The sequence below is a fragment of the Cetorhinus maximus genome, chromosome 3 (assembly GCF_964194155.1).
Source record: "Cetorhinus maximus chromosome 3, sCetMax3.hap1.1, whole genome shotgun sequence".
NCBI classification, from domain to species: domain Eukaryota; kingdom Metazoa; phylum Chordata; class Chondrichthyes; order Lamniformes; family Cetorhinidae; genus Cetorhinus; species Cetorhinus maximus.
This window is the reverse complement of record NC_135881.1, coordinates 156,120,352-156,147,235: the sequence shown is the minus strand read 5'-3', so window position 1 is coordinate 156,147,235 and position 26,884 is coordinate 156,120,352. Positions and strand designations below refer to the sequence as shown.

The 26,884-nt window shown below is 42.5% G+C and overlaps 1 protein-coding gene across 2 annotated transcripts; it reads left to right on the top strand.

Moving 5' to 3' along the window:
• The first annotated feature begins 454 nt into the window (after positions 1–454).
• Positions 455–26,884, top strand: znf622 (zinc finger protein 622). Of its 2 annotated transcripts, XM_078539140.1 has the most exons (9): positions 465–589; positions 1,850–1,988; positions 2,721–2,799; positions 6,006–6,629; positions 11,569–11,814; positions 13,065–13,227; positions 23,214–23,326; positions 25,440–25,580; positions 26,358–26,884. In XM_078539140.1, exons 4-9 carry the CDS (start codon positions 6,008–6,010, stop codon positions 26,489–26,491), a joined length of 1,419 nt encoding a protein of 472 aa, XP_078395266.1. In that variant the 5' UTR covers positions 465–589; positions 1,850–1,988; positions 2,721–2,799; positions 6,006–6,007; the 3' UTR covers positions 26,492–26,884. The 2 variants fall into 2 exon arrangements, with proteins under 2 accessions (XP_078395265.1, XP_078395266.1); XM_078539139.1 differs by lacking the exon at positions 1,850–1,988 and having other exon boundaries at positions 455–589.

Genomic DNA, 26,884 nt, shown 5'->3' with positions numbered 1-26,884 from the left:
CCTTAATCTGTCATTGTTGATTTGAGCATGCCCCCAGAAATCGGCCAGTTTTAAAGGAACAAAAACAAAAATAGCTGCAAAAACTCAGCAGGTCTGACAGCATCTGTGGAGAGGAACACAGTTAACGTTTCGAGTCCGTGTGACTCTTCTTCAGGGCTATAATACAGTTTTAAAGGAAAGTGGACCACCTTCCCTAGCAGAGACATTTAGCCTATCAGCTTCTTCAAGGTTTAGGTGTAGAATCCACGGGATCCCAGGAGGACTCGAAATGTTAACTGTATCCCTCTCCGCAGATGCTGTCAGACCTGCTGAGTTTTTCCAGCTATTTTTGTTTTTGTTTCAGATTTCCAGCATCCGCAGTATTTTGCCTTCAGCCCAGGAGAAGTGTCCGGGTTCAGGCTCGGCGCAGGCGCAGTGCATCGGCACCGACTTCCGGCGGCGGAGGATTTGTGGGAAGAGTGGTTGGAGGAAGTGGATGGCGGCGCATGGGCAGTAGCTGCGGTGTCTGGAAGGTGAGGGAGAGCCGTGCCTGCTGCTTCTCGACGTGGAGCGAAGGCCTGAAGCCATTAATAGCAGTTGAACACAGCGGGTAACTTGTTTGCTGTTGAACCTCCATCCGTGATACTCGCAATCATGGCAGTAAAAGACTTAGGTTTCCCGAATACTGGAGCTTGCTTTTCGTTGCAGTAATTGATCCCCTGGCAAAAATATCAGTGGCGATTGGCTTCAATGGAAAACGATATCAGGGGCGGCCTATAAAGCGAGTGACTGTCTCTTGTCATGCGTTACCGCCAATTAAGACCAGTTTCGCCCCAAATATTATAGGTGAGGGCGAACATGGCCCTGTAATAGTTTTATTTGCGTTTACTGGAAACTTGTGCTATATACACGTGCTTGGTATTAGTCCCACATGTGCTTTAATATTTATTAGCACGGAATGTGATTTGCCACAGATACAGATCTATTCTCCCCCGCCCTACCCCCCCCCCAGTTATCTCTAGATACAACAAAGTTCTAACTAGGTCAAATCTTTGTGTTGTCATTGCGTTCATAGGCAATTCCCCAATGTCTTCATCCAGATTATGAACATAGATAGTGAAAAGCAGCTGTTTTACCAACGATTCCTGCAGAACTTTGCTATTAACCAGTTACATACATTAGCATAAATATTCATAACAACCTTGTATTCCCTTGCATAAATAAGATTGAGGGGTGACCTAATCATGATGTTTAAGTGCCTTCTGGAATGTCCCAGTGAAGCTCCACGCAAAATGAGGAACAGCATCCTGTTTGGACTGGGCACTTTACAGCTTTCAAGACTCAACATTAAGTTCAACAGTTTTGAATCATAAACACTCTCCCAGTTTTGTTCCATTTTTCTTTGATGGTTCGTTTTTTTTTCCCCTCATGTTTCTCTCATTTCATTTTGTTTTTGAATGGCAGCTGTTCAGGATCCTGCCATTCACATCGTGACATTTTCTGTTTCTTTACTTGTCCCATTACCCCTCCCTTTGGCTTTACACCATGAAACCTGTGTAATCTAATCTCCACACTCCACTTTCCTTTTTGTTATTCCTCCTATGTTCCCTTTCCCAACATCCCGCCCCCACACTTCTGCTTGCTCAAAAACCTATTAAATTTCTAACTTTCCCCAGTTCTGATGAAAGGTCACAGACTTGAAATGCTACCTCTGTTTCCCCACAGGCCAGACCTACTAATTCCAGCATTTTCTGTTTTTATTTCAGATTCCAGCATCTACAGTATTTTGTTTTAGTCTTTAAATGATCAGGTTAGATAGGGTTGATACAGTGAAATTATTTTCTCTAACGAAGCATTATCTTTAAATTAGAGCTTGACTATTTGGTGGTGAAATCAGGAAACACTTCACACACATGGTCACGGAAATCTACAACTCTCTCCCCAAAAGGCTATAGTTCCTGGGTCAATTGAAACTTTCAAGATTGAGGCTGGTAGATTTTTTTCCTTGGGTGAGTGTATCATTAGACATTTCAAAGGTGGACAAGTGGAATTTAGGTGTAGATCAACCGTGCATGGTGGAGCATGTTAAGGTGCTGACTGGCCTATTCTTCCTATGTTCTTTCTTCCCATGAGAATGCAGATAATTCCTTATTCTAGGATGCCTACAGGGTTCTTTTCTTATAAAGTAGCTTTTTATAAGACATCTTGTCAAAGGCTTCTGAAAATCCAAGTATATAATCATTCAAGTATATGGCGATGACTGTTACTTATACCCACCAACCTTGTAGTGTCCTCAAAAAAGCTCAATCTGGATGGTGAGATAGAAGTATTAAGAGTCCTTAATAATGCATTCACTGCTAATATCATGTAAGGGGGGCACCCCTTACCATAGCTCCCATTTCTTTGTTATGTGATAGAAATTCTTAAGGGAGGCATTCTGTTGAGGATCCTTGCCTGTGACTTTGAAACCTTAAAATATGTTTTAAAGGTATACATCATCAATTCGACCTGGGGCGATTGTGCCAGATGCTATGTTGCTAAAACATAGTGCTACACTTTTGGAAGGGCAGTGTTTGTTGTTTATATGGATCTTTAAAAACTGTCTTCTCCCCCCACCCCGGTTTTATTTTTAAAACAAAAGTTCACCACTGGGAAAATATCAATCCAAAAACCCTGAACTCGGCTCTGAAGAGTCATACGGAATTGAAACATTAACTCTTGTTTTTTTTTCCTCTCCATAGGTGCTGTTAGACCTGCTGAGCTTTTCCAGCATTTTCTGTTTTTGATCCAAAAACCTGGGTGACTTTGGAAAGAGTTAAGGTGAGAACCACAAAAACTTGAGCAAACCAACCTGGAACTGGACTTGCTATTAGACTGATTTAATCCCTAAATGTTTAAAAATTAAGAAAAAATAAAGTTGAAAACCTGGTCTAAAAATTCTGTCTTCCAGGATGGGGAAGGGAGAGCTGTTACAATTTGGGGAAGAATTGAGATCCACCAGGTTTCTGTTCAGTTTATGCTGTTGAAACCCCTGCCCCCTTGTCCCTCTCAGCAAATATAAAATCATGGAATAGTTACAGTACAGAAGGAGGGCATTTGGCCTGTCATGTCCATGCCAGCTCTCTGCATGAGCAACTCAGCCACTCTTACTCGCCTGCCTTTTCCCTGTAACCCTGCAATTTTTTTCTATTTGGATAACGAATTCCCTTTTGAAAGCCACCGTTTTGAAAAAAACTTCCCCCGTTGTCTTTTGGTTCTTTCATCATTCACATTAAATTGTTGTGCTCTGGTTCTTGACCTATCTGCCAATGGGAACATTTTCTCCTGATCTACTCCGTTCAGACTCCCCCATGATTTTGAACACCTAGCAATTTTGCTTTTCTCAAAGGAGCTGAGCTTATCTGAGCTTCTCCAATCTATCCACATATCTGAAATCCTTCAGCCCTGAAAACATTCTCATAAATCTTTTCTGCACCCTCTCTAATGCTTTCGCATCCTTCCTAAAGTGCAGTGCCCAGAACTGGTCATAACACACCAGTTGAGGCTGAACCAGTGTTTTAGAAAGGTTCGCCATAACTTTGCTTTTATACTCTTAAGCCTCAATTTATACAGCCCAGGCTCTGCTTTAATAACCATTTTTGTAGCCTTCAACAGTTTGTGCACGCGCCCTGAAGGCCCCTCTGCTACTTTAGAATTATCGTTTATTTTACCTCGTCCTTCCTACCAATATCACTTTATACTTTTCTGCACTAAATTTCATCTACCACATCCACTCTTTCCACCAGCCTGTATATGTCCTCTTTAAGTTTTGGCCAACTTCATATCCATTCTAGCACTGTCCCCTTTATGTCATGGGTTTTAACTTTGCTGACAAGTCTGTCAATTATCAATTTGTCAAATAGCTTTTGGAATCCCATCTACCCCACATCAACCGCATTACCCTCATCAGTCTCCTCTGTTATCTCATCAAAAAGTTCAAGCAAGTTAACAAATCCATGCTGGCTTTCCTTAATTAACCCACACTTGTCTAAGTGACAGTTAATTTTGTCCTAGATTATCGTTTCTAAAGGCTTTTCCATCAGAGTTAAACTAACTGATCTGTATTGGAAGGCTTAGTCTTACATCCCTCTTTGAACAAGTAAAATTTGCAATTCTCCAGTCCTTTGGCACCACCCCCAAATCTAAGGAGGATTGAAAGATTATGACCAGTGTCTCTACAATTTCCGCCTTTACTTCCCTCAGTATCCTTGGATGAATTTGATCCGGGTCTGGTGATTTATCAACTTTTAAGTATAGCCAGTGTCACAGCCACATAAAAGATATTTCCTCAAAGTGATCCATGATCTAAGAATTTGTGTGTGTAATCTTGTGATTCAATTTAAAAATAACCTAGCAGTCAAGCTTTTTTCTTAAACAAGATAAAGGTTAGTTTATTCCAAAACTATTGCTGAAAGTAAAAGTAATAAAATTATTAACAAAAATACAGACACAGAGATTAAAAGCAGAAAAAGGAAAAAAGATACTTAAAGATGAGATTTCAAATCAGTCTCTGAGAGATATCATTCTGGGCCCATTGCTTGAATTCCTTTTTTCCAAACTGAAGGGGTTGAAACTTGAGGTTTGATTTAGTAGCTGTGATGGCTTGTGAAGTTGAAAAGTAGGAGTTTTATTGAAAAAAAAGAGATGTTTTTTGTCTAAGCTTTTCATCTTGCACTCATCAGGACAAGACGAAAGGTGTCAACAAAAAATGTCTCTTTTTTCAACAATACTCAAGTTCTGTGCTACCAAATGAATAGGAGTTTTCCTTTGCAGGTGGACTCGATAGGTAGAGCAGATGCTGGGAGAGAGTAATGGCTCCTTTCCTTGCTGGAGACTGCAAGAACTGACACTGGAAGCTTGCCTGGTTTCTTAGCAGCCCAGGGCTGATTTTTCTGGATGCCTTACTTTGATGGCAGGGAATACCAGCTCTCTCATGTGATTCATGAGTGTTTCAGCTGAGAGTTGTATGTTGCTATTGTCCCTCATACTGCCACACAAAATGGCTTCTTAGAGTCTCCTTTATACAAGCCAAAAGCACAAAATGACTGTTGAAGAGTCATAAGGACTCGAAACGTTAACTGTGTTCCTCTCCGCAGATGCTGCCAGACCTGCGGAGTTTTTCCAGGTATTTTTATTTTTGTTTAGCACAAAATGACTGCTATCCCAAACTGTCAAATCGTGCCTCCATATTAGGTACTGGGTTAGTCCTTGCTGTGGGGACATAGTCCCATCCATTGTCTTTTTAGCCAAGGTAATTAACTTTTTAAATGTCTCAGCCATTAACTTGAATGGTTCCCATTCTCCCAGGTTTGGGGAGATAGGAAAGTGCTATTCACATCTCCAGGGAAGCCATTGTCCATGAGTTTGTGCTTGTGGGAATGCCTATTGAATTTCAAATGTTTTCACACACCTGGATATGTCTACTTGCAATCCACTTGGAGCCTTCTAGAAACTTGACCCCTTTGCAGTTAAAAAAATTATGTAAATTGTACAGATTTATGAGGAGAATTGCATCAGTGATCTCACAGCAGCATGCGCCACAACAGCATCTTGCATTTATATTGCACCTTTAAAGTAAAATGTCCCAGGAGTGTTATTAGACAAGTTTGACACTGAACCACATGAGATTTTAGGACAGGTTATCAAAAGCTTGGCCAAAGAGCTTGAAGGAGCTTCTTAAAGGAGAAGAGAGAGACAGTGAGATTCAAGGAGAGAATTCAAGGGCTTAGGACCTCGGCAGCTATAGATTCAGCCGACAGTGGTTGAGTGATGAAAATCATGCTGACAGCAAGGATAGTGTGTTTGCATCTCTGGATTTGATTTTTCATGAAAAGCAAAAAGCTTTTTTTCTCAAATTTAGAAATGAGAAGTTTTTGGAAATCCCGAGGCTGTGAAAGGCACTAAATAGATACAGATTCTCTTAATGTTGTGACTGAATGGTGGAATTAATTTATTTTTCTAAATTCTCAATGTTCTTTCTGTTTAAGCAATGTCTTCCTACACCTGCATCACATGTCGGGTGGCCTTTGCTGATGCTGAGATTCAGAGATCACACTACAAAACAGACTGGCACAGGTATAACCTGAAGCGTAAAGTAGCTGACATGCCTCCAGTTACAGCTGAGAACTTTCAGGAACGTGTACTGGCCCAGAGAGCAGCTGTAGAAGAGCAGAACAAGGGGACTGCTACAGATTGCTCATCTTGTGGTAAAAGATTTGCCACGTTCAATGCCTACGACAACCATTTGAAATCCAAGAAACACCAAGACACAGAAAAGAAGGCCACCGGCATTGCAAGTAAAGAGTTGGAAAAGCTCAATGCGAAAAACGTGGAGAAGGGATTAAACAAGGAGAGAATGGACAAAGATGCGTTGAATACAGCCATTCAACAGGCTGTAAAGGCCCAACTGTCGCCCTCGACGAGGAAAAGGACTGTTGTCCCGGCAACTGGAAGCACTCAGTCACAAGTCAGAGTTAGCAGCCAACAACTGCAACAGTGCAAGAAAAAGCCTGATAAGCCTCCTCGGTTACTCTGGTTAGAACAACAAGCCATAAAATTGGAGCAGCACGAGTACTCGGATGAGGAGGAAATGGTGGAAGATGAAGATGATGGTAAATAATGACAAATAAGCATCTTATTTCTTATATGTTAATAATGCTCTGTAGAGTATTTGCGCTGCATTAAAATTTCAACTGTATACTTTTAAGAAAAATTCTAACCCTAAACACAGGTTAGCTCATTTAGCAATTCATCGGTGACTGACATGTGGTTGGTTTGATAGACAAGTGAGTGCACCCAAACAACCAGCACATAATGACTCTACTCTCATGCTTGTGAAGACTCTAATTAATATTTGTACATTAAATATATTTGCATTAGCATCTTGGAGAAAATGGGTGGTATTTGTCAGCCTCTGATCCTTGTGTGATACTCTGCAGCCTCAATTATTTAAAAACTTTGTTTTATAAGCTTATCACCTATCACATCTTATATTTTCTCATCATGCAAAGGTGTTCTCAATAATGAGCTCTTTCCTTGTAATATAATCTGCATTTACATTAGAGACGAAGAAATTGGGAAGAAAAGCCATAGTACAGAATAGCCAAGTAGGTGACCAACTTGTGTCTGGTAGCTGAGGCCAGTATTCACTGTTCATTATGTTATATGTTACCCTGAGACTACTTAATTGATTCTCTAAACCTGAGACACATCCTTGTGTTACTGGGTCCCACTTGTCTTACATACCAGTACGGTTGTGCTTCAGAGATCACAAGCTGCCTTATGATCCTTTCACCATGAGGAAGGCACCAAACTTTGGATATTTGTGTGTGTATTCTTACACCTAGCCTCCAGGCAATGCCTTCCTGATCCCAAGTCTTTATTTCCTTACCATTTTTTTATTTGTTCGCAGGATGTAGGCATTGCTGGCAAGGCCATTCCTAATGCCCCTTGAGAAGGTGGTGGTGAGCCACCTTCTTGAACTGCTACACTGCAACTGGTTCAGACACACCCACAGTGCTGTTAGGAAGAGAATTCCAGCAATTTCACCCAGCGAAGGAACAGTGATACAGTTCCAAGTCAGGTTGTTGCATGGCATTGAGGGGAATTTGCAGGTGGTGTTGTTCCCATGTATCTGCTGCCCTTGTCCTTCTAGGTGGTAAAGGTTGCGGGTTTGGAAGGTACTGTTGAAGGAGCCTTGGTGAGTTGCTGCAGTGCATTTTGTAGATGATACATATACTGCAACCACTGTGTGCCAGTAGTGGAAGGCATGAATATTTATAATATAAAAGCAAAAAACTGCGGATGCTGGAAATCCAAAACAATAAAAATACCTGGAAAAACTCAGTAGGTCTGACCGCATCTGCGGAGAGGAATACAGTTAATGTTTCAAGTCCGTATGACTCTTCAACAGAACCTGCTGAGTTTTGCCAGGTATTTTTATTTTTGTTTTTGCATGAATGTTTATGTTGGTGGATGTGGTGCTGATCAAGCGGGCAGTCTCATCCTGGATGCTGTTGAGCTTCCTGAATGTTGTTGGAGCTGCACTCATCCAGGCAAGTGGAGAGTATTCCATCACACTCCTGACTTGTGCCTTGGAGAGTCAGGAAGTGACTTACTCGCTGTAAAATTCCCAGCCTCTGACCTCTTGTAGCCACAGTATTTATATGGCTGGTTCACTTCAGTTTCTGGTTAATGGTATGTTGATAGTAGGGGATTCAGTGATGGTAGTGCTGCTGAATGTTAAGGGGAGATGGTAAGATTCTGCACTGTTGGAGATGCTCATTGCCTGGCACTTGTGTGGTGCAAATATTACTTGCCACTTTTCAGCCCAAGCCTGAATGTTATCTAGGTCTTGCTCCATGCGGGCACAGGCTGCTTCAATATCTTGAATTCATCATGAATGGAACTAAACACTGTAATCGTCAGCGAACATCCCCACTCCTGATCTTATGATGGAGGGTAGGTCATTGATGAAGCAGCTGAAGATGGTTGGGCCTAGGACACTACCCTGAGGAACTCCTGCTGTAATGTCCTGGAGCTGAGATGTTTGCCATGCAGCAACCACAGCCATACTTCTTCCTGGCAGATATGACTCCAGTTGGAGAGTTTTCACCCTGATTCCCACTGACTTCAATTTTGTTAGGGCTCCTTGATGCCATACTCTGTCAAATGCTGCCTTTATGTCAAGGGCAGTCATTCTCACTTCATCTCTGAAATTCAGGATTGTACCAAGGCTGTAATGAGGTCTAGAGCCGAGAGTCCCTGGCGGAACCCAAACAGAGCGTCAGTGAGCAGCTAATTGCTGAATAAATGCCACTTGATAGCACTGTCAATGATAGCTTCCATCACTTTGCTGAGAATTGAGAGCAGACTGATGGAGTGGTACTTGGCTGCAGTGGATTTCTCCTTTTTGTGGACAGGACATACATGGATAATTGTTGCCTTTGTCGTAGCTGTACTGGAACAGCATGGCTAGGGGCGTGGCTAGTTCTGGAGCACAAGTCTTCAGTATCACAATTGGGATGTTGTAGCGCCCATAGCCTTTTCTGTACCCAGTGCCTTCAGCCATTTCTTGATATCAGATAGAGTTAATTGAATTGCTTGAAGACTGGCATCTGTGATGTTGGGGACCTCAGGAAGAGGAGATGGAGCATCCACTTGGCACTGGCTGCAAAAACTTCAGCTTTATTTCTACGCTGACGTGTTCGGCTCCCCCTTCGTTGAGGATGGGGATGTTTGTGAAGCTTCCTCCTGTCCATAAGACCATAAGACATAGGAGTAGAAATTAGGCCATTCGGCCCATCGAGTCTGCTCCGCCATTCAATCATGGCTGATAAGTTTCTCAACCCCATTCTCCCGCCTTCTCCCCGTAACCTTTGATCCCCATACCAATCAAGAACCTATCTATCTTGGTGTTAAATACACTCAATGACCTGGCCTCCACAGCCTTCTGTGGCAATGAATTCCATAGATTCACCATTCTCTGGCTAAAGAAGCTTCTCCTCATCTCTGTTCTAAAAGGTCTTCCCTTTACTCTGAGGCTGTGCCCTCGGGTCCTAGTCTCTCCTACTAATGGAAACATCTTCCCCACGTCCACTCTATCCAGGCCTGTCAGTATTCTGTAAGTTTCAATCAGATCCCCCCTCATCCTTCTAAACTCCATCGAGTATAGACCCAGAGTCCTCAAACGTTCCTCATATGTTAAGCTTTTCATTCCTGGGATCGTTCTCGTGAACCTTCTCTGGACCCTCGCCAGGGCCAGCATATCCTTCCTGAGGTACGGGGCCCAAAATTGCTCACAATATTCTAAATGTGGTCTGACCAGAGCCTTATAAAGCCTCAGCAGCACATCCCTGCTTTTATATTCTAGTCCTCTCGAAATAAATGCCAACATTGCATTTGCCTTCCTAAATACCGACTCAACCTGCAAGTCAACCTTAAGAAAATCCTGGACTAGGACTCCCAAGTCCCTTTGCACTCCAGATTTCTGAATTCTCTCCCCATTTAGAAAATAGTCTATGCCTCTATTCTTCCTACCAAAGTGCATGACCTCACAATGTCCTGTTGTTTAATTATCCACCACCATTCACAGCTTGGTGTGGCAGGACTTCAGAGCTTTGATCTGATCTGTTGGTTGTGGGATTGCTTAGCTTTGCCTATTGCATGCTGCTTTGGCAGTTTAGCATGCATGCAGTCTTATGTTGTAGTGTCACCAGACTGACCCCTCATTTTTATGTATGCCTGTTGCTGCTCCTGGCATGCCCTCCTGTGCTCCTCATTGATCCAAAGTTAATTCCTTGGCTTGTTGATGATAGAGTGAGGGATATGTAGGGCCATGAGGTTACAGATTGTGGTCGAATACAATACTGGATACATCTGTATGGCAATTGCCAGAAGGCATTACCTGGAAGCTCAGTATATTGGGGAAATGGGAACACCACATGTGCATTTCTCGCAAGCTTGATTTGGTGATTCCTAACAAAGAACAAAGAAAAGTACAGCACAGGAACAGGCCCTTCGGCCCTCCAAGCCTGCGCCGATCATATTGCCCGTCAACTAAAACATTTTGCATTTCCAGGATCCGTATCCCTCTATTCCCATCCTATTAAACATGAGAGGTTTCTATTTTTTGTTAAATATACTCTACCGACCAAAAAGCGGTGGGGGAAATAGGACCTATTTTATGCGTGTAATCAACTGGCTATTGATTGAAGCTCCACCCCCTGCCCCAATCCCCAACTATGCTGAAGTTGCTGACTTGTGATGCAATTACATGGGTGCTAGCAGCCCTCTGATACATCACCCAAAAGAGGGTTTTCAAGTATTGACCTTAACAATGAATGTTGGTGGTTGAATGGACTATGATTGTGTCATCATCGTTGTTGTCTAATACTGTCTGCACAAACAACTAGAAGAACTCCCCAGCTCATCTTCACATTATAAAGGGATCTTTTACATTCACTTGAGAGGGCAGACAGGCTTGAATTTAACTCCTTGGCTGAAGTACAGCACATCTGACACTTCAACATACCCTCATTACTGCACTAGACTGTCAACCTAGATTTTGTGTTCGAGCCTTCTGGGAGTGGCACTTGAACCTATAACCTTCTGACTTGAGGTTGAGAGTGCTACCCCATCTAATCGCAGCTGAGAACTTGGGGCCTTGTTATTTGTAGTTTACTTTCACCTTGGTTGGTTCCTTTACCTACTGATCCACTGAAGAAGCTGCAGCGGCATTAAGGTATTTTAAGTTCGAGGTAAATATCCATCTGTCTTTCTCATTAAGAGGGATGTAGCTCACAATAGCAAGACAAGGTTTGCTTAGTTTTGTAATTCCAATTTGGTGCACTGCAATCCTGCACATAATTGTGACTTTCTTAAATTGGTCCAAATTTGACTCGTCATTTGACTGAGAAAAGCATTGCCAGTTCTGAATCTATTTACTTACTCGTACATTTGTTTCAAAGCTGATTCCAAGTATAAATACTTAGAGCACCAGAAAATGATTTAAAAATGACTTTGGTTTGCACTTTGTGCTCTTTCCACTAGGTGAATGGGAGGATATGGATTCGGTCAGTGACATGGAGGATGATTTGAAGGGTGAGGAGAGCCGAGCTGATAAAGACCTGAGTGAGGACTTTCCAGCTGACACCATTCCAATCACCGACTGCTTATTCTGTTCACACCACTCTCGTTCTCTGGTGAAAAATATGGATCATATGACAAAGTCCCATAGTTTTTTTATCCCTGATATTGAATATTTAGTGGATCTAAGGGGGCTGATAAAGTACCTGGGTAAGTACTCTAAGAATCCAGGATAAGTTTTGACTGTGTACCTAATAGGAAATTCATGGATACCTATTTATTAATAAGCCATAAAGGAAAATTTGATGAAGTGTCACTGCTGCAAATTATGCCTGATGTAAGATGAGCAAATTGGTTGTGTTAACTGAAAGATTGGTTATCGCGTTTTATTGAGCCCCAGTGTGCAGTGATACAGACTGGTAGAACTTGACTTCTGCCAGAGATCTGTCATCCTATAATGTTGCTAAAATTCCCATCTCAACCGTGTAATTGGAGAATTACCAAGCAAAGGTAGCATTGAGGACACTTGACAGACTCATTGAGTCATTCTCTGCCCCATCTAACAACGGTGCAACATTGACATTCAGCTTAACAAACTGCGAGAATTTGGAGAAAACTAATCTATTTCAATCTGGTTGCGAAGGATTGAGTCAGCTGCTCTTTTATCGACAGTTTCACCCTTGGGTCACTAGGATGACTTGACGTTCAGAAACTTAGGTTGCTCCATAGTTGCATTTGATGTTCAGAGAAGTGTTGTGACCCATCTACCATTTTTAGTAGGTAATGAATTAACTATTACAAGACAATACCTTAATTATTTTGTAGTTCAGAAATACGCACTGGTAGAGAACGAGAGAGAGTGTTCTTAAGTCTTTTGGTTCTAAGCTTGAGGTTGGCGAGATGCTAATGTGTTTCAGACGAGGTTCGTATAGCACCAGAAGTTGTAATTCGCTGCTCGTTCAATGAGCAAAGGAGGAATCTGAGGCCAGTCTTTCCTTAACATAGGAACAAATACTGTGGGGTGCTGGAAATCTGAAATAAAACAGAAAATGCTGGAAAATCTCAGCAGTTTTGGCAGTAGCTGTGGAGAGAGAAATGGAGTTAAAGTCTTGGATCCAAAATGACCCTGTCCAAAGAAGCGTCATATTGGACTCGAAATGTTAACTGTTTCTCTCTCCACAGCTGCTGCCAGATGTACTGTGTTTTTCCAATCTTTTCTGTTTTTATTTCCTTAACATAGATTGTTCACAACCCAGGGAACACAGGCAGAGACTCTTTTTTTTCCTCACCCCACCCCCACAAAATGCAGGTTCTTATATATACTTAAGAATAATGCCCTAACCTTTCCCCAATTAGTAATACTGTTCTCACAGCTAGAGCATGCACTTCATTGCAACAGGTTTGTGATGTTAACACCAGATAGCTGACTGATTGTGATGCATGCAATTTTAATTTTGCAGGAGAAAAAGTTGGTGTGGGAAACGTCTGCCTGTGGTGCAATGAGAAAGGGCGGTCTTTTTACTCGACAGAGGCTGTTCAGGCTCATATGGTTGACAGCAGCCATTGTAAACTCTTCACAGATGGAGATGCTGCTATCGAGTTTGCAGACTTCTATGACTTTAGGTAATAGCAAATAATTCTGAGGAGTTTTGGGGTTTGGAAAATGTTTGACTCTTATGTACAGTTGTGCATTTTTCAGGGAAATGAAAATGTTTTCAGTGGAAACTAAGACACTAAGTTTCTAAAAGGATTAGCATTTCATACCTTGTTAAGCTAATACTGGACCAATCAGCTTGTATCCCTCACCAACCATATTCTTCAAAACTCCCTCAATGCCACTTCTTTCAACATTTGCTAATGGATAAAAGCTAGTTTGCTTACAACCACACTCCCAGAATCCGAACTGCCTAGCCTTTGGCCTTCCATTCACCACAATGCAAGGAGTCTGACAAATAAGGCAGATGAGCTGAGGGCATAAATTAACACATGGAAGTATGATGTCATTGCTGTTACAGAGACGTGGTTGAGAGAAGGGCAGGATTGGCAGCTCAATATTCAAGGATATAGGGCCTTCAGGCAAGACAGGGAAGGAGGTAAAAGAGATGGGGGGTTTTGCAATATTGATCAAGGAATCAATTACAGCAGTAAGGAGGGATGACATCTTAGAAGGCTCTTCAAATGAAGTCATATGGGTAGAATTGGAAAAACAAAAAAGTAGCAATCACATCACTGGGAGTGTACTATAGGCCCCCAGACAGTCAGAGAGAAATAGAAGAGCGGATATGCAGGTAAATTTCAGAGAAGTGTAAAAATAATAGGGTAGTAATAGTGGGGGATTTCAACTTCCCCAACATTAACTGGATTAGCCATAGTGTGATAGGTTTAGAGGGAGCGGAATTCTTAAAATACATCCAGGAGAGCGCTTTAAGCCAGTATATAGAAGATCCTACAACAGAGGGGATGGTCCTGTACTTAATTTTAGGGAATGAAGCCGGGCAAGTGGCAGAGGTGTCAGTGGGGAAGCATTTTGCAGGTAGTGATCATAGCTCCGTTAGATTCAAGTTTGTTATGGAAAAGGATAAGGATGGGCCAGAAATCAGAGTTCTAAATTGGGGGAGCGCAATTTTAATAAGATCAGATATGATTTGGCCAGAGTGGAGTGGGAGCAGCTACTTTTAGCTAAATCTGCGTCAGAGCAGTGGGAATCATTCAAGAAGGAAGTAGGGAGAGTACAGGGCCAACATATTCCAGTAAAGACAAAGGGTGGGACCAACAAATCCAGAGAATCCTGGATGTCGAGGGATAAAGAGAAAAAGGGAGGCTTATGGCAGATACCGAGGCTCAAAACAGCGGAAGCCCTAGTATAGAATGTGTAGGGGGGAACTTAAAAAGGAAATTAGGAGAGCAAAAAGGGGGCATGAAAAAACATTGGCAGGTAAAATAAAGGAAAATCCAAAGTTATTTTACAAGTACATTAAGAGTAAGAGGGTAACCAGGGAAAGAGTTTGGCCCATTAAGGACCATAGTGGTAATTTGTGTATGGAGCCGGAAGACATAGCTAAGGTTCTAAATGAATACTTTGTGTCGGTGTTCACAAGTGAAAGGGACGACGTGGGTATGGAAATCAGGCAGAAGGACTGTGATTTAATTAAAGAAATTAGCATAGAAAGGGAGGAGGTTCTAACTGGTCTGGCACGCTTAAAAGTAGATAAATCTCCAGGTCTGAATGAAATGTATCCCAGGTCGTTGAGTGAGGCAAGGGAGGAGATAGCAGGGGCACTGGCAATAATTTTCAATACCTCTCTGGCCACAGGCCAGAGGACTGGAGAACAGCCAATGTGGTCCCATTATTCAAGAAGGGAGGAAGGGATAAACCAGGGAACTACAGGCCAGTCAGCCTAACGTCAGTGGTGGGGAAACTATTGGAAGCAATTCTGAGAGACAGGATTGGGATTAATCAAGGACAGTCAGCATGGTTTTGTTAAGGGGAGGTCATGCCTGACCAATTTGATTGAATTTTTCGAAGAGGTGACCAGGTGTGTAGATGAGGGCAATGCATTTAATGTAGCCTGCTTGGACTTCAGCAAAGCTTTTGATAAGGTCCCTCATGGGATGCTGATAACGAAGGTGAGAGCTCATGGGATCCAAGGCAATTTGGCAAATTGGATCCAGAATTGGCTGAGTGGCAGGAAGCAGAGAGTGATGGTTGAGGGGTGTTTTTGTGACTGGATGCCTCTGTCCAGTGGGGCTCCACAGGGATCGGTGTTGGGTCCCTTGCTGTTTGTGGTATATATGTACGATTTAGACTTGAATGTAGGAGGGTTGATCAGTAAGTTTGTGGATGACACAAAAATTGGTGGGGTAGTAAATAGTAAGGAGGATAGCCTTAGATTACTGGAGGATATAGACCGGCTGGTCAGATGAGCTGAACAGCGCCAAATGGAATTTAATCCGGATAAGTGTGAAGTGATGCACTTGGGCAGGACAAACAAGGCACGGGAATACACGATGAGTGGTAGGACCCTGGGAAGTACTGAGGATCAGAGGGACCTTGGTGTACATGCCCACTGGTCCCTTAAGGTAGCGGGACAGGTAGATAAGGTGGTTAAGCAGGCATATGGGACACTTGCCTTTATTAGCCGATGCATAGAATATAAGAGCAGAGAGGTTATGCTGGAACTGTATAAAACACTAGTCAGGCCACAGCTAGAGTATTACGTGCAGTTCTGGAATCCACATTATAGGAAGGATGTGATTGCACGAGAGAAAGTGCAGAGGAGATTTACCAGGATGATGCCTGAGCTGGAGAGTTTTAGTTATGAGGAGAGATTGGATAGACTGGGGTTATTTTCCCTGGAGCAGAGGAGATTGAGGGGGGACATGATTGAGGTGTATAAAATTATGAGGGGCATAGATAGGGTAGACAGGAAGGAACTTTTCCCCTTGGTGGAGGGATCAATAACCAGGGGGCATAGATTTAAGGTAAGGGGCAGGAGGTTTAGAGGGGATGTGAGGAAGAATTTTTCCACCCAGAGGGTGGTGGGAATCTGGAACTCACTGATTGAAAGGGTGGTAGAGGCAGAAACCCTCGTAACATTTAAGAAGTATTTGGATGTGCACTTGCGATGCCATGGCATACAAGGCTATGGGCCCAGTGCTGGAAAATGGGATTAGATTAGGAACAGGAGTAGGCCATTCGGCCCTTTGAGCCTCCTCCGCCATTCATTATGATCATGGCTGATCATCCAACTCAATAGCCTGCTCCCGCTTTCTCCCCATACCCTTTGATCCCTTTCGCCCCAAGAGCTATATCTAACTCCTTGAAAGCATACAATGTTTTGGTCTCAACTACTTTCTGTGGTAACAAATTCCACAGGCTCACCACTCTCTGGGTGAAGAAATTTCTCCTCATCTCAGTCCTAAATGGTGTACCCCATATCCTAAGACTGTCACCCCTGGCTCTGGATTCCTCCACCATCGGGAACATCCTTCCTGCATCTACCCTGTCTAGTCCTGTTAGAATTTTATAGGTTTCAATGAGACCCGCCCTCATTCTTCTGAACTCCAGTGAATATAATCCTAACCGACTTAATCTCTCCTCATATGTCAGTCCCGCCATCCCAGGAATCAGTCGGGTAAACCTTCGCTACACTCCCTCTATAGCAAGTACACCCTTCCTCAGATAAGGAGACCAAAACTGCACACAATATTCCAAGCGTGGTCTCACCAATTGCAGCAAGACATCTCTGTTCCTGTACTCAAATCCTCTGGCTATGAAGGCCAACAAACCATTTACCTTCTTTACCGCCTGCTGCACCTGCTTGCTTACCTTCAGTGACTGGTGTACAAGGACACCCAGGTCTCGTTGCACATTCCCCTCTCAATTTATAGCCATTCAAAAATAATCTGCCTTCCTGTTTTTGCTACCAAAATGGATAACCTCACATTTATCCACATTATACTGCATCTGCCATGCATTTGCCCATTTATTCAGCTTGTCTAAATCACACTGAAGCATCTCTGCATCCTCCTCACAGCTCACCCTCCCACCCAGCTTTGTGTCATCTGCAGATTTGGAGATATTACATTTAATTCCCTCATCTAAATCATTAATATATATTTTGAATAACTGGGGTCCAGCACCGATCCCTGCGGTACCCCACTAGTCACTGCCTGCCATTCGGAAAAAGACCTGTTTATTCCTACTCTTTGTTTCCTGTCTGCCAACCAGTTTTCTATCCATCTCAATGCACTACCCCCAATCCCATGCGCTTTAATTTCACACGCCAATCTCTTATGTGGGACTTCTCCACTGTTTTCCACGTGCTCAGCTATTAAATCTTTTATAATGGACTCCAGAATTTTCCACACTACCGACGTTAGGCTGACTGGTCTATAATTCCCTGTTTTCTCTCTGCCTCCCTTTTTAAATGGTAGGGTTACATTAGCTACCCTCCAATCTGTAGGAACTGTTCCAGAGTCTATAGAATCTTGGAAGATGACCACCAATGCATCCACTATTTCTAGGGCCACTTCCTCAAGTACTCTGGGATGTAGATTATCAGGCCCCGGGGATTTATCGGCCTTCAATCCCATCAATTTCCCAACACCATTTCCCTACTAATACTGATTTCTTTCAGTTCCTCCCTCTCACTAAACCCTGTGTTCCCCAACATTTCTGGTATGTTATTAATGTCCTCCTTTATGAAGACAGAATCAAAGTATGTATTTAGTTGGTTAGCCATTTCTTTGTTCCCCATTATAAATTCCCCTGTTTCTGACTGTAAGGGACCTACATTTGTCTTCACCAATCTTTTTCTCTTCACATACTTATAGAAACTTTTGCAGTCAGTTTTTATGTTCCCTGCAAGCTTACTCTCGTACTCTATTTTCCCCTTCTTAATCAATCCCTTGGTCCTCCTTTGCTGAATTCTAAATTGCTCCCAATCCTCAGGTCTGTTTTTTCTGGCCAATTTGTATGCCTCTTCCTTGCATCTAATACTATCCCTAATTTCCCTTGTAAGCCATGGTTTGGCCACTTTTCCGGTTTTACTTTTGCGCCAGACAGGAATAAACAATTGTTGCAGTTCACCCATGCGCTCTTTGAATGTTTACCATTGCCTAATCACCGTCATCCCTTTAAGTAACATTTCCCAATCCATCATAGCCAACTCGCGCCTCACACCGTCGTAGTTTCCTTTATTAAGATTCAGGACCCAAGCCTCAATCAACTTTATCACTCTTCATCTTGATGAAAAATTCTAACATATTATGGCCGCTCATCCACAAGGGGCCTTACACAACTAGATTGCCAATTATTCCTTTCTCATTACACAATACCCAGTCAAGGATGGCCTGTTCTCTCGTTGGTTCCTCAATGTATTGGTCCAGAAAAACATCCTGTATACACTCCAGGAATTCCTCCTCTACGGTATTGTTACTAATTTGATTTGCCCAATCTATATGCATATTAAAGTCACCCATAATTACAGATGTTCCTTTATTACATGCGTCTCTAATTTCCAACATCACCACTACAGTTTGGGGTTCTGTATACAACCCCCTCTAACTTTTTTTGCCCCTTGGTGTTTCTCAGCTCTACCCATACAGATTCCACATCATCGGAGCTAATATCTTTCCTCACTATTGCGCTAATTTCCTCTTGCAACCCCACCGCCCTTTCTTTTTTGCCTGTCCTTCCTAAATACCCTGAATATTAGTTAGGTACTTGTTTGGCACAGACTTGGTGGGCCGAAGGGCCTTTTTCTGTGCTGTACACCTCTGACTCTATGACAATGCCTCTGCAACTGTTAATTTGCACAGCCCTGTCTTCTCATCTGCATTTGATGCCCGGATTCCCAGCAGATTCTTCTCTTAATTCCTCCCACTATTGCTCTTCTGAACAAGGAGAAACAACTTGAGGGACACCTAGCATACAATTAACTTTGATCACATTAGCCTGTGTTGAGCCTCACTCCCCTCCGTCAAAGCCACCCACTACTACTCAGTGATCATCCTGGAGGACAGAGATAGCTCCTGGTTTCTTTTTGCTACTATCAACCACTTCCTTAAACTTTTCTCCTTTTGCCCCCACTTTGCATCTAACAAGAACTGTGAGGATCTTGAGGATTTCTTCTTAAGAACTGTTTATTCAGTTGCCTTTGCAGCTTCCTCTGCTTCCCCTTGCTCCCTTAACTAGTTTCTCTTCCACTTTAGCCCTCCACATACTGATGCAGACACACACTTGTTCCCTTTCATGCACTTTAGTACTTATGTATACTTACCCCACCTTTCCTAAGCTTGTCATGTCCAAAAGATTTGAACCCCATTCCCATGAAATTTTTTGGTCTTAATTGCAGGAGGATTGGAGTACAAAAAAAGAGAAGTCTTGTTACAATTATACAGGGCTTTGGTGAGACCACACCTGGAATACTGTGTGCAATTTTGGTCTCCCATATTTAAGGAAGGAGATACTTGTATTGGAGGCGGTGCAGCAAATGATTCATCCCTGGGATGAGAGGGTTGTCCTATGATGAGAGGCTGAATAAATTGGGTATATATTCTCGGGAGTGTAGAAGAACAGGAGGTGATCTTATTGAAACCTACAAGATTATGAAGAGACTTGACAGGGTGGATACTGAGACATTGTCTCCCCTGGCTGGAGAATCTGGAACAATGGAGCACAGTTTCAGGATAAGAGGCTGATCATTTGGGACTGAGATGAGAAATTTCTTCACTCAGAGGGTTGTAGATCTTTGGAATTCTCTACCCCTTAGGGTTGTGGATGTGCAGTCATTGAATGTATTTGAGGCTGATATGGACAGATTTTTGGCTGCTCAAGGAATCAAAGGATATGGAGAATTGGTGGGAAAGTGAAGTTGAAGTCCATGATCATAACTGGCGCAGCAGGCTCAACAGGCTGTATTGTCCTGTGCTCTTATGACCACCAACTTGGTCTCCATGATAGCTGTTATTGTAACTGCTAACTCTCCTTGGGCACTATCTTCACTTCCTTTGGCTATCATCCCAACCTTAGCCCTAATGTCCTTGCAACTGCCACCCTGTGTCCAACCTCTTTCTTCTGCAAGGCCCTTGAACATGTGAACATAGAGAATGAGGAGGAAAGAAGACGCAATTTACTGGAAGAAGCAAAAAACTAATTTAGGAAAAAGCGTCCAACTCCCATATGTTAGAAAGTCAGGGTCTTGGGATTCAGTTAAGTGTTTAAATCCTAATTTCCAAGTTTCAAAATGATTCTAAGTGATAGTCCTTATTGAAACAGTGGTTATAGTTTATTCAGTATAAGTAAGACTTCATGCACATCTACAAGGCTGAAGTCAGGGGTGTGATGGAATACTCTCTAATTGCCTGGATGAGTGCAGCACCAACAACAGCACAAGAAGCTTGACGCCATCCAGGACAAAGCAGTCTGCTTGATTGGCACCACATCCACATTTGCTCCCTCCACCACTGACGCACAGTAGCAGCAACATATATCAGCTACAAAGATGCACTGCAGAAACTCACCAGGGCTCCTTAGGCAGCGCCTTCCAAACCCATGACCACTATCATCTAGAAGAGCAAAGGCAGCAGACACATGGGAATACCGCCACCTGGAAGTTCCCCTCCAAGTCACTCACCATCCTGACTTGGAAATATATCGCCATTCCTTCACTGTTGCTGGGTCAAAATCCTGGAACTCCCTTCATAACAGCACTGTGGGTGTACCTACACCACATGGACTGCAGCGGTTCAAGAAAGCTAGCTCACCACCACCTCATGGGCAATAAATGTTTGCCTAGCCAGCGATGCCCACATCCCATGAATGAATTTCAAAAAAGTTTAGGGGAGACATTGGTGTAGTGATAATGTCACCGGACTAGCAATCCAGAGGCCCAGGCTAATGCTCTGGGGACATGGCTTCAAATCCTACCGGAGCAGCTGGTGGAATTTAAATTCAATTAATAAATCTGGAATATAAAGCTAATCTCAGTAATAGTAATAGTGACCATGGCAACTATCAGTGATTTATTGATTCATTTATTTGTTTGTTTGTTGTTAAAAACCCATCGGCAGACACACTCCAGACACAACAATGTGGTTGACTCTTATCTACCCTCTGCAGTGACCTAGCAAAATGCTTAGTTCAAGGGCAATTAAGGTTGGGCAACTAATGCTGGCCTTGCCAGTGACACCCACATCCCATGAAAGAATAAAGAAAAAAGTAATATTAAAGCACAGCAGTGTTACCATTGTGCTCTCAACAGAAGCATGGTTTCCATGTTAGCACTTCCTGGTCGCACCGGCCAATGTGGCATGTACACGTTTGACCCTTCTGCCAGCCCCATTCTCCTGTAACGCACCTCTGCTTAAGGGATGGTCCCAAACATCCTCTGGCTGAATACTTCTCCCCTTCTACTGGCCTGCTTCTCCCCTCAAGCGATTCTTCCTTACACGTTCTTTTCACAGCAAAGTCTATGGAGCTTGAATTAACCCAGTTGTTGCCTAGCTCTCATTTGAAAGTTCCAATTACAAAAGATGTCAGTTGACACCAGATCACACCAAAGTTCCAAGACCTTCAGTCTCCCACGCTTTAACACTTGTCAGCTTGTAAACACTCTGGAGATAGTGTCTGGCCAAATGGTGGCCTTGGTGCTAAATTATTTTGTCTTGCTCTAAATTTCTGTGCCTCTGAAATGTGTTTTATCTCCCTATTCCCACACAGCAAGCTGTGTGTTTTTGCACTCGGTGTGACTCCTGCTTAAATGTTTTTGTTCTTGCCTTCTGACCGTTTGACTTCTTTTACACCTTTTGGACCAATAAAAGTGAGGGCCTAAATAAAAATTTCCCAACTTGTAACCTGTCTACCATCCTTACCCGGAGGGTAATCACAAGTTTCTTTCCTGAAACTCCCTGTTTGCATCCATCGTATTAGGTTTTCACCATTCTGTGGCACTGAAATTGCCCTAACAAAAGTCACAAACAGCATTTTCTGTGGCTACGACCTTGGTTCATTATCCCTTCCCAACATCTCTGGGAGACTACACCATCTTCCTTCAATACCTGTCCTTTATTACCTAGTTTAGTGGTACTGTGCTTGCTTAGCTTCTCTACCCAACCCTTCACTCACTTATTAAACCCCCGAATCCTGCTGCTCTGACCCCCACCCCCCCACCACTGCCTCCAATCATTTCCATAACCTCCGAACCCCACCCCCCACCACCCCCCCACTTGTCTCTTGTACATTTCCCACACTTTTCGTGCTAACATTTGGCAACTGTGCCACTGGCTGCCTAGACTGCACTCAAGAATTTCTCATCTGTATTCCTTTTCTCCTTTTAAGACTTCCTTTAAAAATCACCTTTCTGATCAAGCTTTTGCTGTCCTCTTTGAATCACTCCTTTGCTTACCATTCATTTTCCTCAATTTTTTTGAAAACTGTAGGAAGCTTTGCTACCTTAATGTCCTATGAACACATTAAAGTAACCAAAATATGACTAAATTGGTGTAGTCAATAGAACTGAATATTTTGTGCACTGTTATGTGGGAGGCAAATACAGTTTCTGAGATGATCCAGCCTTCCCCTTTTAAACCTTGTGCAGCATCTTCTAGCTAATTGTAAGGTGATGTTAATGCTAACTTGGGATTGATTCGCAGCTCAGACAGTTCTATTCAGAAGTGGGGCATAAGTGCCCTTCAAAAGTGATGGTGGATGGAGAAATGACTAGAACTAAATATCTGCTTTCTGTCATGAAGCTGTGAGGTGACATGTTATAGGTATTCAAAAATGGACTGGATGAGTTCCTGTAAGTGGAGGAATCTGAAATTATAGAAGGTAGGAGGGTTGAAGGGTATAGTGATACCAATCACCATGGTGTCTTTGATAATCTGTGTGCAAGAATACTGGGAAACCCCTATTTCAGGTTTTCTTGTCAATTAACAAACACTAACTTAAATGCAATGACTGGCTATGCTTTTTAAAAAATTTTAGCGCAAATAAGCAAAGGAAAAAGATTAGAAGTGACCCCAAATCAAACACTGCATCCCAGTGTAACGACTATTATAAAAACTATTGCTGAATTTGTTGTTTTGATTCTCTATATGTATAGGGATAGTTATCCTGATCGTAAAGAAGGAGATGATGTTGAAATGAAAACTGCAGAAGTACCAGCCAAGAATCTGGAATATGATGAGGAAACAATGGAGCTTTTACTTCCTTCTGGTTTGTATCCAGTCCTGATATGTCTTTGTTACACAGATTGTGTCAGACAAGTTCCATCTCTGATTATCCCTTTCTCTCTCTCTGCTGTTTTCCTCCACTCTACTATGCAATTTTAAAAATTTTTCAACAAGGGATGTGAGCTTTGCTGACAAGGCCAGCATTTGTTGCCCATCCATAATTGCCCTTGAGATGGTGGCGGTGAGCCACTTTCTTGAGCCACTGCAGTTCATGTGGTGTAGATATACCCACAGTGCTGTTAGGAAAGGAATTCCAGGGTTAAGACCCAACAGCAGTGAAGGAACGGCAAAATAGTTCCAAGATAGGATGATGTGTGACTTGGAGGGGAACATGGAGGTGGTGGTATTCCTATGTGTCTGCTGCCCTTGTTCTCCTAAGTTGTGCGTTTGGAAGATGCTGTCGAAGGATTGCAGGGCTACAGGGAAAAGCTGGGGGAATGAGACTGGCTGAGTTGCTCTTGCAGAGAGCTGGCACAGACACAATGGGCTGAATAGCCTCCTCCTGTGCTACTCCCATGCCCTTATTGCCAACCCCCCTCTCTTGTGATCCCCCACCCATGAAACCCCTCCTGCCATGACTCAAAAGCGGCCTGGGTTGTTCTTCAATCCTCGGCCTCCTATGGGTTCCGGCAGCAGCTGCTGCCTCCCTGATGAAGCTGCTTAGCAAAAGATCTACCAGCCTCAGATTGGCTGGCAGCTCTTGGTGGGTGAATCTCCGCTCCGGTGTCATTGATCCCGGAGAGGTACTTAATACTTGCAGAAGGCAACATTAGTCTCTTGCCGGCTGTCCAGTCAGCAGGCAAGACCCCGACGCCTCCATAAAATCCCTCGTTTGGTGTTAGATTCACTCCTGAACCACACTGCTGCAAGAATTGGCAACGTGGTAATATTTATTTTCAGCAAGTGTTTAAGCATTCTACCACTACTGTACTGTCTAGCCCACTTGGATGCAAGTTTATTGCCAACTAAAGTTTCAATTTGTATACAAATCCTAGACCTAGCATCATGGCTGCATCCAGAGACTAACTTTTTAACCTAAGTGTCAGTGTAGCTCAGCTGTGAACACTTTTTCCCCTGTCGAAGAGATGAGAGTTCAAGTCTCACCATCAACTTAAGCACAAAATCTAGGCTGACACATTAGGGATGTTTCTTTGTTGTCTTTTGGATGAAGTACTGTGACGCTAAGGACATCTTGAAGCTGCGGTGCTATAAGGTGCTATCGCTGTGTATAGCATTGCTAGCTTCACAAAAGAAGACACTGTCTTTTGAGCACATGGACACGGCATTGCTATCGATATGCAAGTCCTGTTGGCCTTTGCAAATGTGAAGGAATCCCTCACTATGTGGGAAAACTTGCTCAAAACTGGTCATAACAATTCACCCAAGCATTTGGCCAATTCATGTTGTGCAGAACCAGTTATAGTTAAGATGGGGCGTGAAGGGACATCACTTTTGTGTGTCTTGGGCAGCCCATACATACGCAGAGGCAGCAAGCCATGAGGACGAACCATGTCATATATATCATGCGGCAGCTCATTGCTCTCACACAAGTCCAGCAAGTGTTGTTTAAACTTACTTTCAAGCAAGGCTGTCCAGTCATGTCTTCTTTGTGACTCAAATGGCAGTAGTATTTACCCATGCTCCTTTCCATAAGTGAAAGTGTTTACGATGCTTCCACCTACTTCGCAGAGCTGAGGATAACCACTACCGTTTAGCGTATTATTGGATGTAAGCATGGAGATCAAGTTAATGTAGAAAGAACAAGAACGTTTACTAGGAGATGATCTTAAGCAACATGTTTGAGGTTATAGATCGTTTTCATTTTGTCGCGGACACTTGGTCAATTTCACTGTAAATTTGTTTTTTTAACTGAGGTACAGCAAGGAAGAACACTTGAAGTGAGTGTTAATTTGGATTAAAATATTTTACTTGGCTGTAAACTGGCTATAAACTGCATACAGATGTTGATTGAAATGGTTCAAATGCAGATTAAAACTGATGAGCAAAACTATTTGCATTGCATTAAACTGAAATATTCACTTGCCACTAATTTGACCATGTTTAAAATCTTTTCATTCTCTATTCAAATCCCACAGGTGCCAAAATTGGTCATCGATCATTACTGAGGTACTATAAACAACATTTTGGTACGTCTAGAGCGGTGGCTGCCATTGGGACCCGTGTGTTAGGTAGAGTGATGCAGCAGTACAAGGCATTAGGCTGGACAAGTGAGCTTGGTAAGTCATAGCAAGATACTGCAGATGTTGGAAATCTGAATTAAAAACCGAAATGCTAGAAATATTCAGCAGGTCAGGCAGCATCTGTGGAGGGAGATATGGAGTTAACATTTCTGGTCACTGATCTTTCATCAGAATTGGGAAAAGTTAGAAATGTAATAGATTTTAAACAAGTGTAAGGGAGGAGGGTGGAGGATAAACAGGGTGGCAGACGGGAGAGATGAAATGACAAAAGAATTAGTCGTGCAAGGCTGAAGGGAATGGTGATGGAACAAGTAATGAAACTAAAAGATGCCTGTAGGAGGGGTGAACAAAAGAATGATAAACATTGTGTGAAATGTGAAAATTAGTAAAAAACTAGTGTAAAACCAAAACCTGCAAAATATGAAACAAAGCGCAGGTCAGAGGTTGTTAAACTGAGTCTGGAAGGCTGTAAAGTGCACTGAATCTTCATTGTGGTTTGTTGTTTGGAAGAATCTTGTGTTTTGCTACTGACAGTGCATTAAATTTGTAGGGAAACAGTAATCTGAGCTATCGGTGTGTTTACCTGAATGTGTCTTGTGGGTCATGGAACATCTGAATTGTGAAAATTCCAGTTGTTTTATGGGATCTCACTGTTCCAGTAAAAGTAGACTTGGTAAGGTATTATTTCCTGTTGGAAATGTAGCTTTGTTCTCTTTTTCTAGAGCAGAATTAGCACCAGAGATGTTTTTCTATAATATGTGGTTATAAAGTGGCAAATAAACCTCTTGTGGTTTTTGTCTCTTTCCTTACTAGCAAAAGCAGCATCACAGAGAAGAGAGCGTGACATGCAGTATGTACAAAGAATGAAATCCAAGTGGATGTTAAAGACAGCATTGTCCAACAATGCTACGAAGCAGATGCATTTCAGACCTCAAGTCCTATTTTAGAAATTCGGACTCTATTAAGCAGACAGAGTGCCCACATCGACTGGTTATTATAGGGGATAATTGTAATGCCTGCAACTGGAGACATTTTGCTGCCTTTTCATGTGTTTTTATACATCTGGCATGCCTTTTGCAGGTTTATGTTAGTGTTGAAGATTAGAAAACATTATTGAAACATTTGTTAATTAACACTGTGCTGCTTAAAATGAACATAATAATCAGATTTAATTTTGATATATATTTTGAATTCTGTGCATCTGCATAATTTTGGCTGTGTAAAATCTAAAACACCCACATAGCAATAACCATGTAAGGTATTCAACCATATGAAGTTGCTGCTTTGTTAAAAATGTACCTGTTGTATTTTGTCATGAATGAAGAAGTGGTAATGTGTTA

Coding starts and splice junctions, on each gene's coding strand:
- znf622 (XM_078539139.1), top strand. CDS start 6,008: ATGTCTTCCTACACCTGCATCACATGTCGGGTGGCCTTTGCTGATGCT. Junction 13,228..23,213: donor GCAGACTTCTATGACTTTAG/GTAATAGCAAAT, acceptor CTATATGTATAG/GGATAGTTATCCTGATCGTA. Junction 23,327..25,439: donor GGAGCTTTTACTTCCTTCTG/GTTTGTATCCAG, acceptor CAAATCCCACAG/GTGCCAAAATTGGTCATCGA.